Raw genomic sequence first — 18,609 nt, 5'->3', positions numbered from 1 at the left:
TCGATTCAAAATGTCCAAGAATCGATTTTTAAAAAAGCATTTTTTTAAAACATTTTCTTGCTTATTCACTGCGTGTACCATTTGTCAGGCAACGGCCTCCATACTACAGCTTCTCTGCGAGGGGAGTGTCCGGCGTGCTTCAAACATTCGTGAGCTGCAGCTTAGCATGGCGGACGAAGAGCTAATTCAGCTAGCACACCGTCTTTGGTGAAGGCAATGTTTGGGCGCATTTTAGATTTTATTATATATTATTATATTATTATTTTCTTCGTAAGAAGGAGCTTGAAAAGCCCTTTTAAAGTCAAGTACTTAGGAACACTTCAAATCCGCAAGCCCACATGCTACTCCAAACCCCCGGAGCTAAAAGAAGTGGAGTAGCGGTATCTGCCGACTACTCACCAGCGCTTCGCTAAACTGCCAGCCAACTCTGAACGAGCAAAGCAGATAAGTAAATTTACATCTAGAATCACTTGATTACCCTTGTAAAGCTGCATTTTCTTAAAAATAAACATTTTTTAAGTAATATAACTATTTCTCAGAGCTCTTTCAATATAGACTACCAATAACCAGCAAAAATCTATTTAAGCATAAAAATTCAAAAAGAAAAAATAATATAGCACCTTCAACTGCACCACAGACTAAAACAGTTAAATGTGGTCTATTAAACATTAGGTCTCTCTCTTCTAAGTCCCTGTTGGTAAATGATATAATAATTGATCAACATATTGATTTATTCTGCCTTACAGAAACCTGGTTACAGCAGGATGAATATGTTGGTTTAAAATGAGTCAACACCCCGAGTCACACTAACTGTCAGAATGCTCGTAGCACGGGCCGGGGCAGAGGATTAGCAGCAATCTTCCATTCCAGCTTATTAATTAATCAAAAACCTAGACAGAGCTTAATTCATTGAAAGCTTGACTCTTAGTCTTGTCCATCTAAATTGGAAGTCCCAAAAACCAGTTTTATTTATTATCTATCGTCCACCTGGTCGTTACTGTGAGTTTTTCTCTGTGAATTTTCAGACCTTTTGTCTGACTTAGTGCTTAGCTCAGATAAGATAATTATAGTGGGCGATTTTAACATCCACACAGATGCTGGAGAATGACATCCTCAACACTGCATTTAATCTATTATTAGACTCTATTGGCTTTGCTCAAAAAGTAAATGAGTCCACCCACCACTTTATCATATCTTAGATCTGTTCTGACTTATGGTATGGAAATAGAAGACTTAACAGATTCCCTGAAACTCCCTTCTGTCTGATCATTTCTTAATAACATTTACATTACTCTGATGGACTACCCAGCAGTGGGGAATAAGTTTCATTACACTAGAAGTCTTTCAGAAAACACTGTAACTAGGTTTAAGGATATGATTCCTTCTTTATGTTCTCTGCCATATACCACACAGTGCAGAGTAGCTACCTAAACTCTGTAAGTGAGATAGAGTATCTCGTCAATAGTTTTACATCCTCATTGAAGACAACTTTGGATGCTGTAGCTCCTCTGAAAAAGAGAGCTTTAAATCAGAAGTGCCTGACTCTGGTATAACTCACAAACTCGTAGCTTAAAGCAGATAACCCATAAGTTGGAGAGGAAATGGCGTCTCACTAATTTAGAAGATCTTCACTTAGCCTGGAAAAAAGAGTCTGTTGCTCTATAAAAAGCCCTCCGTAAAGCTAGGACATCTTTCTACTCATCACTAATTGAAGAAAATAACAACCCCAGGTTTCTTTTAAGCACTGTAGCCAGGCTGACAGAGTCAGTGCTCTATTGAGCTGAGTATTCCATTAACTTTAACTAGTAATGACTTCATGACTTTCTTTGCTAACAAAATTTTAACTATTAGAGAAAAAATTACTCATAACCATCCCAAAGACGTATCGTTATCTTTGGCTGCTTTCAGTGATGCCGGTATTTGGTTAGACTCTTTCTCTCCGTATTGTCCTGTCTGAGTTATTTCATTAGTTACTTCATCCAAACCATCAACATGTTTATTAGACCCCATTCCTACCAGGCTGCTCAAGGAAGCCCCTACCATTATTTAATGGTTCGATCTTAAATATGATCAATCTATCTTTGTTAGTTGGCTATGTACCACAGGCTTTTAAGGTGGCAGTAATTAAACCATTACTTAAAAAGCCATCACTTGACCCAGCTATCTTAGCTAATTATAGGCCAATCTCCAACCTTCCTTTTCTCTCAAAAATTCTTGAAAGGGTAGTTGTAAAACAGCTAACTGATCATCTGCAGAGGAATGGTCTATTTGAAGAGTTTCAGTCAGGTTTTAGAATTCATCATAGTACAGAAACAGCATTAGTGAAGGTTACAAATGATCTTCTTATGGCTTCGGACAGTGGACTCATCTCTGTGCTTGTTCTGTTAGACCTCAGTGCTGCTTTTGATACGGTTGACCATAAAATTTTATTACAGAGATTAGAGCATGCCATAGGTATTAAAGGCACTGCGCTGCGGTGGTTTGAATCATATTTGTCTAATAGATTACAATTTGTTCATGTAAATGGGGAATCTTCTTCACAGACTAAAGTTAATTATGGAGTTCCACAAGGTTCTGTGCTAGGACCAATTTTATTCACTTTATACATGCTTCCCTTAGGCAGTATTATTAGACGGTATTGCTTAAATTTTCATTGTTACGCAGATGATACCCAGCTTTATCTATCCATGAAGCCAGAGGACACACACCAATTAGCTAAACTGCAGGATTGTCTTACAGACATAAAGACATGGATGACCTCTAATTTCCTGCTTTTAAACTCAGATAAAACTGAAGTTATTGTACTTGGCCCCACAAATCTTAGAAACATGTGTCTAACCAATCCTTACTCTGGATGGCATTACCCTGACCTCTAGTAATACTGTGAGAAATCTTGGAGTCATTTTTGATCAGGATATGTCATTCAAAGCGCATATTAAACAAATATGTAGGACTGCTTTTTGCATTACGCAATATCTCTAAAATCAGAAAGGTCTTGTCTCAGAGTGATGCTGAAAAACTAATTCATGCATTATTTCCTCTAGGCTGGACTATTGTAATTCATTATTATCAGGTTTGTCCTAAAAGTTCCCTAAAAAGCCTTCAGTTAATTCAAAATGCTGCAGCTAGAGTACTGACGGGGACTAGAAGGAGAGAGCATATCTCACCCATATTGGCCTCTCTTTGCATTGGCTTCCTGTTAATTCTAGAATAGAATTTAAAATTCTTCTTCTTACTTATAGGTTTTGAATAATCAGGTCCCATCTTATCTTAGGGGACCTCGTAGTACATATCACCCCAATAGAGCGCTTCGCTCTCAGACTGCAGGCTTACTTGTAGTTCCTAGGGTTTGTAAGAGTAGAATGGGAGGCAGAGCCTTCAGCTTTCAGGCTCCTCTCCTGTGGAACCAGCTCCCAGTTCAGATCAGGGAGACAGACACCCTCTCTACTTTTAAGATTAGGCTTAAAACTTTCCTTTTTGCTAAAGCTATAGTTAGGGCTGGATCAGGTGACCCTGAACCATCCCTTAGTTATCTGCTATAGACTTAGACTGCTGGGGGGTTCCCATGATGCACTGTTTCTTTCTCTTTTGCTCTGTATGCACCACTCTGCATTTAATCATTAGTGATCGATCTCTGCTCCCCTCCACAGCATGTCTTTTTCCTGGTTCTCTCCCTCAGCCCCAACCAGTCCCAGCAGATGACTGCCCCTCCCTGAGCCTGGTTCTGCTGGATGTTTCTTCCTGTTAAAAGGGAGTTTTTCCTTCACACTGTAGCCAAGTGCTTGCTCACAGGGGGTCGTTTTGACCGTTGGGGTTTTACATAATTATTGTATGGCCTTGCCTTGCAATATAAAGCGCCTTGGGGCAACTGTTTGTTGTGATTTGGCGCTATATAAAAAAATTGATTGATTGATTGATTGATTGAATCGAAAATCGATTCTGAATCGAATCATCACCCCAAGAATCAGAATCGAATTGAATCGTGAGTTGTTGTACGATTCACATCCCTAATGAAAATTACAGACCTCTCTCATCTTTCTAAGTAGGAGAACTTGCACAATCGGAGACTGACTAAATACTTTTTACCCCACTATACAGACATCACCTTCTTTACATTCTCGGGGAGTTAGCAAATTTCAACAGAAATTCAGAGTTTTTGCTTGTAAAATGAGCTACCAGGACAGTTTCGTTAGTGAGGAGTTAACAAACGGCATGTAGTCACAATCATGTTGCTGCTGTTAATGAAATACGGCTGGAATACAGATAGTCAAAGATTCAACCTTCCGTAATCAATAACTTCAAAGCAAATCTGTTTGACCGGGGACTTTAACCACGCCTCCCTCTCCGCCACCCTCCCCACGTTCACCCAGTACGTCACGTGTAAAACCAGGACAATAGAATACTGGACCTTTTTTATGCTAATGTGGAGGACGCTTACACCTCCACCCCCTCCCCCTGCTGGGATGCTCAGATCACAATCTCGTGTATCTGCTCCCCCAATACTCACCCAGGGTGAGAAGGGAAGCAGTACAGAAAAGGTCAGTGAAACTCTGGACTGAAGGACTGTTTCAGAACCACTGACTGGAGCATGTTTCAAAACTCTTATGGTGAAGACATCAACGACCTGGCCCAGTGTGTCACTGACTACATGAACTTCTGTGTGGAGAGCACTGTGCCCACCCGGAGGGTACGGTGCTTTCCCAACAACCACCCCTGGGTGACCCCCGAGCTGAAGGTGCTGATGAACCAGAAGAATAGGGCTTTCAACTCGGGAGACAGAGAGGAGCAGCATAGATTCCAACAAAAGCCCCACTGGAATATCCGTAAATAAATATGAAATTGGTTACTGGATCCTTCAACTCTGGACATAATAAATTTTACATGGTGGATCCTTGATCTCTGGACATAAACAGAAATAAAATGTTAGTTTTTGTCAAAAGCATTTCCTTTCAGACATTATTGGCATGAATGTCTTTCCATACCTATGAGCTGCAGCTCTTGCAGGTGTGCTGCAGGTCAGGTTTATAAAGGATGCAGGACATTTCATTTTGGGAGTAAAAAACGTTTTAGTCGATTGTAGTTTTATCTGTATTGCAACGTTTGTAAGAGGTGTCATTTATTTAAAGCGGCGATATGTTTTTGAAGGTTAATTCCAAGCGGACTCTGTCTCAGCAGAGAGCCGCGCAGTGGTTTAAAAGTTGTGACAACGGAACAGAGGACGATTCTCGTTTTTCGAAGAGTCCCAGTTAGTGAATTTAATCCACACAAAAGAGACTCACGATATTTTAATGGCCTTCAGAGGGGTTAAGAAGCGGATATCCGCTTCTGAAGAGCAGCGAATCAAAGAGCCACAAGCCATTGAATCGAAGCATTGCTTCGATTCACGCTTCAAACTGGAGTCGCACTGCAGAAACGGTTGGTTAGACGCTGTATTGAAAATCATAACGGTCCAAAATTATAGCGCAACGGCCCGTAACGCAAGTTTGTGCTAGCTAGAACCCTGCAGTTATGTTTAGAACTCTCCCCCCGCCCACCAAGTACAACTAGAGGCCCTTTATTTATGTGTGATATAAGTTTGGTTGCACTACAAGATATAAATAAAGTTACTGGCATTTTATTAAAATTTATTACAGAAAAAAATATCCCTGAAGCTATATAATTTTATATTTTTCCAATCTCAGTGCTGTACTACAACCAGAGGGAATTCATTGATGATGTGAGTTTGGTGGCACTACTAACTATATGTGAAGCTGAGTTTTTGTCAGATCATTACTTTTCACCATGGTAATTTGTTGACGGTCTCTGAGCTCTGGTCTCACAGCCGGCTGCACATCAAGATCAATGTTGATCTTGTTAATTGTTAATTCTAGAATAGAATTTAAAATTCTTCTTCTTACTTATAAGGTTTTGAATAATCAGGTCCCATCTTATCTTAGGGACCTCATAGTACCATATCACCCCAAATAGAGCGCTTCGCTCTCAGACTGCAGGCTTACTTGTAGTTCCTAGGGTTTGTAAGAGTAGAATGGGAGGCAGAGCCTTCAGCTTTCAGGCTCCTCTCCTGTGGAACCAGCTCCCAATTCAGATCAGGGAGACAGACACCCTCTCTACTTTTAAGATTAGGCTTAAAACTTTCCTTTTTGCTAAAGCTTATAGTTAGGGCTGGATCAGGTGACCCTGAACCATCCCTTAGTTATGCTGCTATAGACTTAGACTGCTGGGGGGTTCCCATGATGCACTGAGTGTTTCTTTCTCTTTTTGCTCTGTATGCACCACTCTGCATTTAATCATTAGTGATTGATCTCTGCTCCCCTCCACAGCATGTCTTTTTCCTGGTTCTCTCCCTCAGCCCCAACCAGTCCCAGCAGAAGACTGCCCCTCCCTGAGCCTGGTTCTGCTGGAGGTTTCTTCCTGTTAAAAGGGAGTTTTTCCTTCCCACTGTCGCCAAGTGCTTGCTCACAGGGGGTCGTTTTGATCGTTGGGGTTTTTCTGTAATTATTGTATGGCTTTTGCCTTGCAATACAGTATAAAGCGCCTTGGGGCAACTGTTTTGATTTGGCGCTATATAAATAAAATTGATTTTTTTTTTTTTTTTTGGAAAGATGTCATTTGATTTAAAACGGCCATTCTAACAGTTAAAAGGTTTTTACAAAAGATGGGGGGTTGTTAGTGTGCTTGGTTTCGGTGCGGAAGGTTCCCTGTTCAAATGTAATGTGGAGTTGCATCAGGAAGGGCATCCGGCATAAAATCTGTGCCAATTCATCATGCAGATCCACCTCAGATTTGCTGTGGTGACCCCCAGTGCAAACACGGGAGCAGCCGAAGGAACTTACTTCCTCACAGTGTGTGTGTGTGGGGGGGGGGGGGGCGGCGCTCAACTTTACCCTTTGTGTTCTTTCAAATATGCACAAAGTCTAAGAATGGTGCAACCCTGGAAACCTTATCTGTCAGTCAGGTAGTGCTTAACAAATAGACATGTTTTTCTTCTCGTCATTCTTCCTGCTCACACAGACGGTGCAGGGTGTCGCCAGAGTGAGGTAATGGACCCCCCCCCCAATCCCCCAAACCACCCTAGACCAAAGATCCAGTTTTAAAGAAATTTAAGCATTTTTTTGTAATTTTTTTACATGTACTACTAATTAAAAATATATATATATACGAGTGTGTGTGTGTATGTGTATGTATATATATGTGTGTATATATATATATATATATATATATATATATATATATATATATATATATATATATATATATATATATATATATATATATATATATATATATATATATATATATTATATATACATATATATATATATATATATATATATATATATATATATATATTTCAGGGTTTTCTCTGGCCTCGAATGAATGGTTTCCCCATTGTGAAGGAGTCGTGGCGTCTGTATTTATGCCTCTGTATGTAGAAAGGGAAGGTGCAGGAAGGACAGAGGCCTGTTCGCCTCCTCCTCCCTCAGTTCTTCATGAATATCAGGATAAATCCTTCAGTGCGACTTGCCAGGTGATAGACTGAAGCAACAATTCTTTTAAAATATTTGCCATCCTGGCGATTCATACTTGAACTCTGCTCCATACAGCTTAGATGTAGTAGTGTTCAGAATAATAGTAGCTCTATGTGACTAAAATGATTAATCCAGGTTTTGAGTATATTTCTTATTGTTACATGGGAAACAAGGTACCAGTAGATTCTCACAAATCCAACAAGACCAAGCATTCATGATATGCACACTCTTAAGCTATGAAATTGGGCTATTAGTAAAAAAAAGTAGAAAAGGGGGTGTTCACAATAATAGTAGCATCTGCTGTTGACGCTACAAACTCAAAACTATTATGTTCAAACTGCTTTTTTAGCAATCCTGTGACTCACTAAACTAGTATTTAGTTGTATAACCACAGTTTTTCATGATTTCTTCACATCTGCGAGGCATTAATTTTGTTGGTTTAGAACCAAGATTTTGCTGGTTTACTCGTGTGCTTGGGGTCATTGTCTTGTTGAAACACCCATTTCAAGGGCATGTCCTCTTCAGCATAAGGCAACATGACCTCTTCACGTATTTTGACATATCCAAACTGATCCATGATACCTGGTATGCAATATATAGGCCCAACACCATAGTAGGAGAAACATGCCCATATCATGATGCTTGCACCACCATGCTTCACTGTCTTCACTGTGAACTGTGGCTTGAATTCAGAGTTTGGGGGTCGTCTCGCAAACTGTCTGCGGCCCTTGGACCCAAAAAGAACAATTTTACTCTCATCACTCCACAAAATATTCCTCCATTTCTCTTTAGGCCAGTTGATGTGTTCTTTGGCAAATTGTAACCTCTTCTGCACATGTCTTTTATTTAACAGAGGGACTTTGCGGGGGATTCTTGCAAATAAATTAGCTTCATACAGGCGTCTTCTATCACAGCACTTGCAGGTAACTCCAGACTGTCTTTGATCATCCTGGAGCTGATCAGTGGGTGAGCCTTTGCCATTCTGGTTATTCTTCTATCCATTTTGATGGTTGTTTTCCATTTTCTTTCACGCATCTGTTTTTTTTTTTTTTGTCCATTTTAAAGCATTGGAGATCATTGTAGATGAACAGCCTATAATTTTTTGCACCTGCGTATAAGTTTTCCCCTCTCCACTCAACTTTTTAATCAAACTACGCTGTTCTTCTGAACAATGTCTTGAACGTCCCATTTTCCTCAGGCTTTCAAAGAGAAAAGCATGTTCAACAGGTGCTGGCTTCATCCTTAAATAGGGGACACCTGATTCACACCTGTTTGTTCCACAAAATTGACAAACTCACTGACTGAATGCCACACTACTATTATTGTGAACACCCCCTTTTCTACTTTTTTTTTTTACTAATAGCCCAGTTTCATAGCCTTAAGAGTGTGCATATCATGAATGGTTGGTCTTGTTGGATTTGTGAGAATCTACTGGTATCTTGTTTCCCATGTAACAATAAGAAATATACTCAAAACCTGGATTAATCTTTTTAGTCACATAGCACTACTATTATTCTGAACACTAATGTACACCTTTGCCATGTGACAAGGTGAGGGAGATCCCTGTATTTTCCAGTAAAATCAATCTAAATAAACATTACTCTGTACCTTAGTTTTACTACAGTTATGCAATACGTGGAATTGATGAGCCATATAAAAATGTTAATTTAACTTTTCCTCACAATTAAAGTGGGATGTGAGACAATCTCCCCCACACCTTTATTTATGTAGTTTTATTTATTTGTTTGCTGTTTGTTTAATTAACGAGCGGCTCGTAGCCGTTCGTAGCTGTGGTCGCAAGGTCTCTTGTGCCTGTCGTGGCGGCAATCCCCGAACCCGGTGGTGGACACCGGAAGTAAGGGATGCCGTCAAGCTGAAGGAGTCCTACTTATCTTTGTTGGTAGGTGGGACCCCAGAGGCAGCTGACAGGTACCGGCAGGCCAAGCGTGCCGCAGCCCGTGCAGTCGCAGAGGCAAAAACACGGGTCTGGGAGGAGTTCAGGGAGGCTATGGAGGAGGACTGTCGGTCGGCCTCGAAGAGATTCTGGCAAACCATCCGACGCCTCAGGAGGGGGAAGCAGCTCTCCACCAGCACTGTTTACGGTGTGGTCGGGGAGCTGTTGACCAGTTTTTATACATTTCACTTGCAGCAACAGTTACAAAATCAGACGGACGTCGAGCAAAAACATGGTCTTTTTCTCAGTGTTGAGCAAAATATGACCACATGAACCACCTGTTTCACTCATCGTGACGCAGCAGAATCGGCAACAAACCAACCGCATGAGGCTTCGAGCCGTCACAGAAAACTACGCTCACTGCTAATCAACAAAATTCATTATCTGCACAAAATGAATTTTTCTGCCATTTTCAGGAAGCACAGCTTATTAATGTAACATAAAACAATGATCTAGTTATTGTATTATTGGGGGGGGCAGTCAGGATGTAGAAAACAAAATTATGGTCAAGGTTCTCATGTTCAGCAAAAAAAAGTAAATATGGACAATTATGTCACAATGTGGGGGAAAAAAAACACTAAGCCTGAGTTATAATTTAGAAATGTGAAATTTTAGCTTTTAAGTGTCAGAATTATGAGTTAGAAAGTTAAAATGTGACCTATTTTAATTTCATAATTTTGACCAAAAACCTATTTTTTTTTTTTTAACTTTTAAAACTGGTTTAGAAAAAAGTTATGAGAAAATCTTTTTTTTTTTACTTTTTAATCTTATAATTTTGAAAGTTGGAAGTTTAACTTAAATTACATAATTATGTAATTTTAACTATCAAAATCTTCATTAGGTAGGTTCTTGAATGTTTTTTATTATGATTTGAAAATTTTAATCTCATGATTTAGAGTCAAACATTTTACTTTTTTAAAAAGCTGAAATTATGACTTTTCACCTCATAATTTGGATATCTTGTCACTCCCCCATATCATTCCTTTTCACCCAGTAGAGGAAATGAGATTCCACATTTAGCCTGTAAATTCTGATATCTTCAGGTAAAAGCCTGCAACTACAATATACAACCCCTGGCAAAAAATTATGGAATCACCGGCCTCGGAGGATGTTCATTCAGTTGTTTAATTTTGTAGAAAAAAAGCAGATCACAGACATGACACAAAACTAAAGTCATTTCAAATGGCAACTTTCTGGCTTTAAGAAACACTATAAGAAATCAGGAAAAAAAAATTGTGGCAGTCAGTCACAGTTACTTTTTTAGACCAAGCAGAGGGGAAAAAAAAATGATGGAATCATGAAAAACAAAAGAACGCTCCAACACATCACTAGTATTTTGTTGCACCACCTCTGTCTTTTATAACAGCTTGCAGTCTCTGAGACTTAATGAGTGACAAACAGTACTCTTCATCAATCTGGCTCCAACTTTCTCTGATTGCTCTTGCCAGATCAGCTTTGCAGGTTGGAGCCTTGTCATGGACCATTTTCTTCAACTTCCACCAAAGATTTTCAATTGGATTAAGATTCAGACTATTTGCAGGCCATGACATTGACCCTATGTGTCTTTTTGCAAGGGATGTTTTCACAGTTTTTGCTCTATGGCAAGATGCATTATCATCTTGAAAAATGATTTCATCATCCCCAAACATCCTTTCAATTGGTTAAGCTTTTTATCGGCTGATTGCCTCAAATAAGAGAAATACCAAAGTGCTCTTTGACACAATCAGCTCTATTGTGTCACCTGCTGCTGCTGTAACTCCTGTTCTTCCTAAAACAAGTAGTGATGAGTTCCTTAATTTCTTCATTGACAAAGTCAGAGTCATAAAAGATAGTTTGCTGCTCTCATTGCCCTCTTGTTGTGATTCCCGGTATTTGGGACCTCCCACTCAATGCTGGACCTCTTTTAAGCTTGTTACAATTGAGGACATTCTATCTGTCATCAACATAATGAAACCAACCTCTGGTATTTTGGATGTAGTTCCTTTTAGATTGTTTATGAATGTTTTTGACTCTATTGGGCCTTGTGTTGTTAAAATTTTCAATATGTCTTTGTCGACTGGTGTGTTTCCTTGTTCTTTTAAACATGCTGTTGTGGAACCACGGCTAAAGAAAGCAGGATTGGACTCTATGGAACTGAAGAACTTTAGGCCAATATCAAAGACCCCCTTTTTGGCTAAAGTCTTGGAAAAGGTGGTCTGTGTCCAACTTAAATCATTTTTGCAGACTAACATCTATGACACATTTCAGTCCGAGTACTGTGAGTTTCATTCCACTGAAACTGCCCTGTTGAAGGTGACTAGTGACATTATGATGGCCGCTGATAGTGGTAAATGTTCTGTGCTGGTTTTATTGGATCTGTCATCTGCATTCGATACCGTTGACCATGGCATTTTGATTAATAGATTGCGGGATATGGTTGGCATGTCAGGTCCTGTATTAGAGTGGTTTAGCTCTTACTTGGTTGGTAGAACTTTAGTGTTTCTGTGAACAATGTGATGTCTGAATCTGCTGATCTTTTGTGGGGTGTCCCACAGGGCTCAGTCCTGGGTCCGATTTTGTTCCTGCTGTATATCCTTCCTCTTGGTAAGCTGATCCAACAGTTCTGCAATGTGTCCTACCATTTGTATGCCAATGACTTGCAGCTGTACTGTTCTTTTAAGACAACTGAAGCACAGAAAATTTGTTCTCTCATTAGTTGTCTCACTAAAATTACAGAATGGCTTACTGAAAACAGCCTGCAGTTGAATTCTAATAAGACTGAGACATTGATTGTAGCTCCAGATAGTGCTATGTCTGTCATTAAGAATCACCTTGGTAATCTGAGCAGCTCTGTTAAAGGCAGCCTGTGTAACCTGGGTGTCATTTTGGATGGAGGGATGTCTTTGGAACATCAGCACTTTGTGACCTTGGTCTGTGAAAGGTGCTATATAAATAAAGCTTACTTGCTTACTTACCTTGCCCAATGCAGATTTGAGATTCATCACTGAATATGACTTTCATCCAGTCATCCACAGTCCACGATTGCTTTTTCTTAGCCCATTGTAACCTTGTTTTTTCTGTTTAGGTGTTAATGATGGCTTTCGTTTAGCTTTTCTGTATGTAAATCCCATTTCCTTTAGGCAGTTTCTTACAGTTCGGTCACAGACGTTGACTCCAGTTTCCTCCCATTCGTTCCTCATTTGTTTTGTTGTGCATTTTCGATTTTTGAGACATATTGCTTTAAGTTTTCTGTCTTGACGCTTTGATGTCTTCCTTGGTCTACCAGTATGTTTGCCTTTAACAACCTTCCCATGTTGTTTGTATTTGGTCCAGAGTTTAAACACAGCTGACTGTGAACAACCAACATCTTTTGCAACATTGCGTGATGATTTACCCTCTTTTAAGAGTTTGGTAATCCTCTCCTTTGTTTCAATTGACATCTCTCGTGTTGGAGCCATGATTCATGTCAGTCCACTTGGTGCAACAGCTCTCCAAGGTGTGATCACTCCTTTTTAGATACAGACTAACGAGCAGATCTGATTTGATGCAGGTGTTAGTTTTGGGGATGAAAATTTACAGGGTGATTCCATAATTTTTTCCTCAGAATTGAGTGAGTCCATATTTTTTTTTCCCTTTGCGGGCTTTGCTCTCGACAGCTGAGAGAATGGAGTGTGACATGTTGAGGATTCATTCGTATTCGCTTTATGGTGGAAGGTTTGGTGCTGATAGGTTTGTGCACTGCCCTGACCCACAGGAATATTAGCAAGACGCCTGCTTCCAGAATTTTGTCCCCTCATCAGTCTGTCATAATTAATGAGTTGGGTAATGCTGTGTAATCTCAGACTGCGTGAACTCTTGAACTGAAACGCAAAATGGATTCAATCTCGGAACAAATCACTGCATTGCAAAGGAATTGTACTGCTGAGGACCAGGGAATATTCTTCATAAATTTGGACTCTCGGCGGTCAGGGGTGCAGTAAATAGAATTCTGTATCTCTCCGCCAAACATCAACATGGCAGCCTTATCAGCTCCTGAAGGCCAAATTCCCTGCTCTTCCCCCAGAAGGATCTACAGCCTAGGTGAAGGAATCCCCCCCCCCCCAGCCTGCTGTTGCCTAGCAACATCAGACTTTACACACACACGGACAGAAGCTGAAACTGAGTGATCCCAGTCTTTGGGTATTCATTAATATGTAAAAATACATGTGTATTGTTGTTCTGAGAGTAGCTTTTTTTTTTTTTTTTTTATCACCAATGACCTTTGCAGGACTGAGGCACCATTTCATAAATAAATAGCACTACACTTCAGCTTTTTTTTTTTTTGTTTTTGCTTCTGAGCGCCTGAGATTCCTCTGTCATTTGGTGTTTTGATGAGAGGAAACATTGGGCTTTTGAGAAATGATGTACAGCCACAGCAACTTCTGAAGCCAACTGGCTGTCAAATGGTTTTAGTTGGGGTTTGGGTGAACACTTGTTACATTGTTATTTTGTGTTTAGCATTTTGATTTAATCTTGGTCACTGACCACCAACCATTTTTGAAATAAAGTTCACGTTTCATGTAGATTCACCAAAGGTTGACATGTCTGGCTTATTAAATTGAATGCGTTGATCACTGGATGTTTTTGTTGTTGTTAGTAACCCATGAATGGAATAGATGTTTGCTGTGGAGATGAAGCACAAGTCAAATCAATTTTATTTATATAGCGCCAGATCACAACAAACAGTCGCCCCAAGGCGCTTTATATTGTAAGGCAAAAGCCACACAATAATTACAGAAAAACCCCAACGGTCAAAACGACCCCCTATGAGCAAGCACTTGGTGACAGTGGGAAGGAAAACTCCCTTTTAACAGGAAGAAACCTCCAGCCGAACCAGGCTCAGGGAGGGGCAGTCTTCTGCTGGGACTGGTTGGGGGCTGAGGGGAGAGAATCAGGAGTGAGTTAGAGATGCAGAGAAGCAAACGATCAGTCACTCTATGGGTTTAAAGGACACACATTCCATGGAAATAAACATGGAATTGTCAGATACTGTATCTTCTGGAGTATAAGTCACACCAGAGTATAGTAAGTTGTAGGACCTCCAAAACTAGTAATAATATTTTAAAAAACACAACTTGTACTCCAGAAAATAAGGTATGCACCACTATGACAAATTGACCAACACGTGCATGTACTTTTCTTTGACATAATTCAGTAAAGTTGACATTCTTCTCACTTACTGATATAAAGTGTAAAGGATTCAGGTTGGAATTAAAAGAAAAACCATAGTTGGGGTATCTTCAATTACTGTAAAAGTGTTTTATGAAGAAGGTTGTATTCTGAGATCTGTTTAAACAAAGTTTGTCTTTCTTTCAGCAGACTGCAGTCATGGCTGATGTGGCGCGCGGCCCTGTGGTCAGCAGGCCGTTGGCATTTGCCACTGAGCAGCAGAGGGCAGTCCACTCCTGGTCGCGGATCTCCTCAGCGGGGCAAAGTGTCCTCCTGGATGCACTGAAGATTCTTGGCCCTATGTCATGTAACCTCTCCAGCACAGAGGAACTGGTTACCTTCTTGCAGGAGCTCAGTGATGAGGGCCACAAGCCCACTGTTCTACTTAGCAAGGACGTGTACCAGTATCGCTCCTGCACAAGTCAGCCTCTGACTGAAGACATGCTGAAACCAACTGACAGGAATATCAGACCCACTGCAAGGAGGAGGGGAAAGAAGCCCCCAGCAAAGAAGAAGGAAGTGCACCCATCTTGGAACACCTCTGGGAGAAGCAACCCCAGAATTCAAGGGATCTGCCCACCAGAGCTGCTGGTGGACCATCACTCCGTCGTTCGCAGCAGGACACCTAGTTGGACTACAGAGACTTCGCAGTTGCTGCCGATGCAGCCATGCCTCAGACTGACCAACATTGAAGGACAGTCTTCCTGCCACACTGCCAGACTTGCCATCCACACCAACTGGGACTCCTGTGATTCACCGCTTGCTGTCTTTTCACAGCAGCAGCACCCTGCAATGCTTTCAGGAATACCGTTGCAGCCTTCTCAGAATGGCGGCGGGGCGCCCACTCGAGCCGTGGCCTTGTTCAGCCAGAGGAGTCTATCTTGCCCCGTCCGTTTGGATGGTGCACTAATTGGGGATTCTGCGCCGGTTTTCTATGCCAACGGCAAGGCTTTCCCACAAACTCACACTGAACTGACCAGCAAAGGCTGGAGAGGCAATGGATTTCAGTGGGCCCGTGGTGGGCCAAAGGAACCAAACAACTTGACGAGACAGAGAAATGGCTGGAAGGAAAAGAACAGATTAAGGTGGAAAGTGATCAAGGTTGATGACTCTCGCTCGGTGGCTGAGGCCCGGAGGAAAGCGCAGAAGATCCTCCAGGTCAATTTGTCTCCAGTGATCCAGATCCAGCCTCTCAACCATGTTCTGAGAGACTTCAGATACCAGAATAAGTGACAGTTTTACCAAGTTTCAAACTTCCCCTGTCATTTAGCAAATGTTGGTGTTTCTCATCCATTAGCCTTTCCTTGATGCCCCCCCGCCCTCAGTGTCCACAGTAGATGTTTTAAGTGGTTTTCCGTCATCACCGTTGGCTGTTGTAGATGGGGTGAGAAAGATGATGCCTTTCCTAGCAGACTGGGGAAACGACTATTTGCTAGCCAAATGCTGCTAACTCTGGTTACCCTGTAAAACACGCTGTTGGGTTTCAAGTGGACCTGTTGCATGAGAAGGTTGCTGTTGAATCTTGAGATCCATCCATATTGGTCATTGGGTCAGAGGTGAATTTTCCTGCCCCCAAGCAGCAGTCTTAAATTTCCACAAAATTTGGGGGATTGTTTGGAGAGTATTTGAACCTGAGTGTTTTTTGTTTAGCTTTGAAAACACCTCTGCAGTGCCTCCTGGTGTCCACTAGTGATAAGAAAATGAACGTTATCAATGAGATGAAAAGATAGCAATGGTTGGTTACATTAACTGGTCACCCAGTGGTTTCCTGTCTTCAGATTTCAGATGTGGTCACATTTGGGGGTTTTGCTGCCCTCTGTGGCTTGTTTCTGCCATTCCAGGAAAAGGAAGTTAGGAGAAAATCAGTTTTTATTTTGTTTGGGGATTTTGTTAAATATATATTTGTGTTGCATTTCCACTAGAAACCAGCAGTGATGTGGTTCTGAAGCATGACATCAAATTATGCCCACGTGACGGTATGCGCATTTGAGCTGGTTCAGCTATGGTCATAAACATTCACAAACTTTTCTTTACTTCAGTGCAGCACATGAGTATTTTGGACTGATAACAGCAACAGATCATCTGCAAAAAAGTTCACCTTCGTTGGCTTTACACAGGTTCTACCAGGTTTACTGGTTCTGAGAGTTCAGACAAAAACCACTGGCAACTCAAAAATTGTAGCACTAAAGTCCCGAATCGCTTTGGAAAAAGTTAAATTAGGACAAAATGGCCAAAATTTATTTCTATGGCTTAAGAAAATTAGTAAGTTACTTAGTTTTTTAAATGCAATTTCTGAACAGTGATGGCTTAGAAACTCTTGTTCGTACATTAAAATTCTGTAAAGTTAACGTACATTTATTTCATACACTGGGCGCCTCTTTAATTTTTGAGTCTGATTTATTTTGCGCCAGATAAATTGGCAAGCTAAAAAATGGCAAGTAGCTTGTTTAAGCTAGAATTTTGTTGGGGAATCTGAGTGAATTTCGTGAAGTATTACAAGTCAATTTATGTTATTGCCCAACTACACCCCATCTTTTCTTGATACTGCTGAGCTTTGATACTACAGAAGTAAATCATGTACAAAATGACATGTTGGCTTGTAATATGAAGTCATGTTCTGGCAAAGTGCAACAGCTCCAAAAACTCATGAATATAGTTTGAAAAAGTTATAAGGCAAATGTGTTTTGAGCAGCCTCTGTTCGTAAAATTATAATTTCCTGCAATGTGTAGAAAATAAAAGTTCTCTAAACTTGGGGTTTGTCTGAGTACTTCACAGTGCTAACTTAAGTTTTTTTTTGGGGGGGGGGGCACCTAAAACAACTAGCGCAGGACAGAACTAGCGCATCCTGTCACACCTGTCTTTTTGTCTGCCGCTCCAGATTTAAATTGTATTTGAATAGTAACTCCATACTGTATCACATGAGCTGCTGCCCTCTGCAGGATGGGATGCCAAACCACATTTCAGCATTATTGGAAAAGGAACCACAAAAACTATTTTCCATGTTAGTCTAGTTTTTGAAAAGCTTCTCTGTATTCCCCTAAAATATCTGTAGAAACTTTCAGGTTAACTCACACACCCTGAAAGAAACGAGCATTCCACTGCATCCAGAAAGGCTAAGACACTAGTTGACAGTGTGTCGTACCGGAGCCAAGATACTAGCTGGATCAGCAACAGAACCCGTCTGTTATCAGAAAACTAGAGTGCACCCAGAGTGGTCAGTTCTCAGTCTTCTAACCCTCAGACCTTAGATCTACAAACGCTTTGAGTAATTCATCAGTGATCCTGGATTACCGTCTGGTGGGAAATTTGATGGACTCTGTGTTGACAGACGGTCGCCCCTCCACTAAATGTCCTTGAAACCTGCACATGAACACCACTTCAGAAAACCAGGTCCTGCAGTCAGAATAAGAGCCGCTGGTCTGTGTTGCTGGTTGAGACTGGTTCTGGACAGGGCTGAGGCGGGTTTAATCACCTGATACTGTGGCTGGGTTTGAAACCGGTTTGACACCACTGGTTTGGGACGGCAGAAATTTTTGAGTGATGGTGTTTGATGTTTGAATTTTCACAAAGTTCACTTCTGGAAGTGTGTCTGTGCAGTTGTGTACATCCCCGCCTACGATTCCCTGGACTTTTTCTGTTGGTCTTGTTTGCAGAACACTTGTATGATATTGTATTTCCTACAGTTGTTAAACTTTTTTTTTGTGCTGAATAAAAATGATGAAACTATTAACTGAACTCTTATTTATTCTGTTCGTCTAAACACACTTTGAGATGTGTTTAAAGTTTATCAGCTGCAATGTAACAAATTTCCTCTCGTACCAAAATTTAGAAGATTCTTCCTTCTTGTAAATTCACACGAGCTACAGCAGTGGAACAAACATACTGTTAACTTCACATGTAACCGACATGTAGCAGGCTGTGGTGTGCTGCATCAGCTT

The 18,609-nt window shown here is 40.8% G+C and overlaps 1 protein-coding gene across 2 annotated transcripts in view; it reads left to right on the top strand.

Moving 5' to 3' along the window:
• si:dkeyp-87e7.4 (uncharacterized protein LOC557283 homolog) overlaps nucleotides 1-18,397 on the top strand; it is a 55,905-nt gene extending 37,508 nt beyond the window's left edge. Inside the window, exon 2 of one of the 2 annotated variants that reach the window (XM_034164987.1) lies at nucleotides 14,821-18,397. In XM_034164987.1, the coding sequence (XP_034020878.1) occupies nucleotides 14,830-15,903 (1,074 nt within the window). In that variant the 5' untranslated portion in view covers nucleotides 14,821-14,829 and the 3' untranslated portion in view covers nucleotides 15,904-18,397. Of the gene's footprint in view, nucleotides 1-14,817 lie in introns of both variants that reach the window. The other variant, XM_034164978.1, reaches the window with a different exon arrangement.
• The last annotated feature ends 212 nt before the right edge of the window (nucleotides 18,398-18,609 follow it).

Source organism: Thalassophryne amazonica, chromosome 3 (assembly GCF_902500255.1).
Source record: "Thalassophryne amazonica chromosome 3, fThaAma1.1, whole genome shotgun sequence".
In the NCBI taxonomy this organism is placed as follows: Eukaryota; Metazoa; Chordata; class Actinopteri; order Batrachoidiformes; family Batrachoididae; genus Thalassophryne; species Thalassophryne amazonica.
The sequence above is the reverse complement of the archived record's forward strand: the minus strand, read 5'-3'. Positions and strand labels throughout refer to the sequence as shown.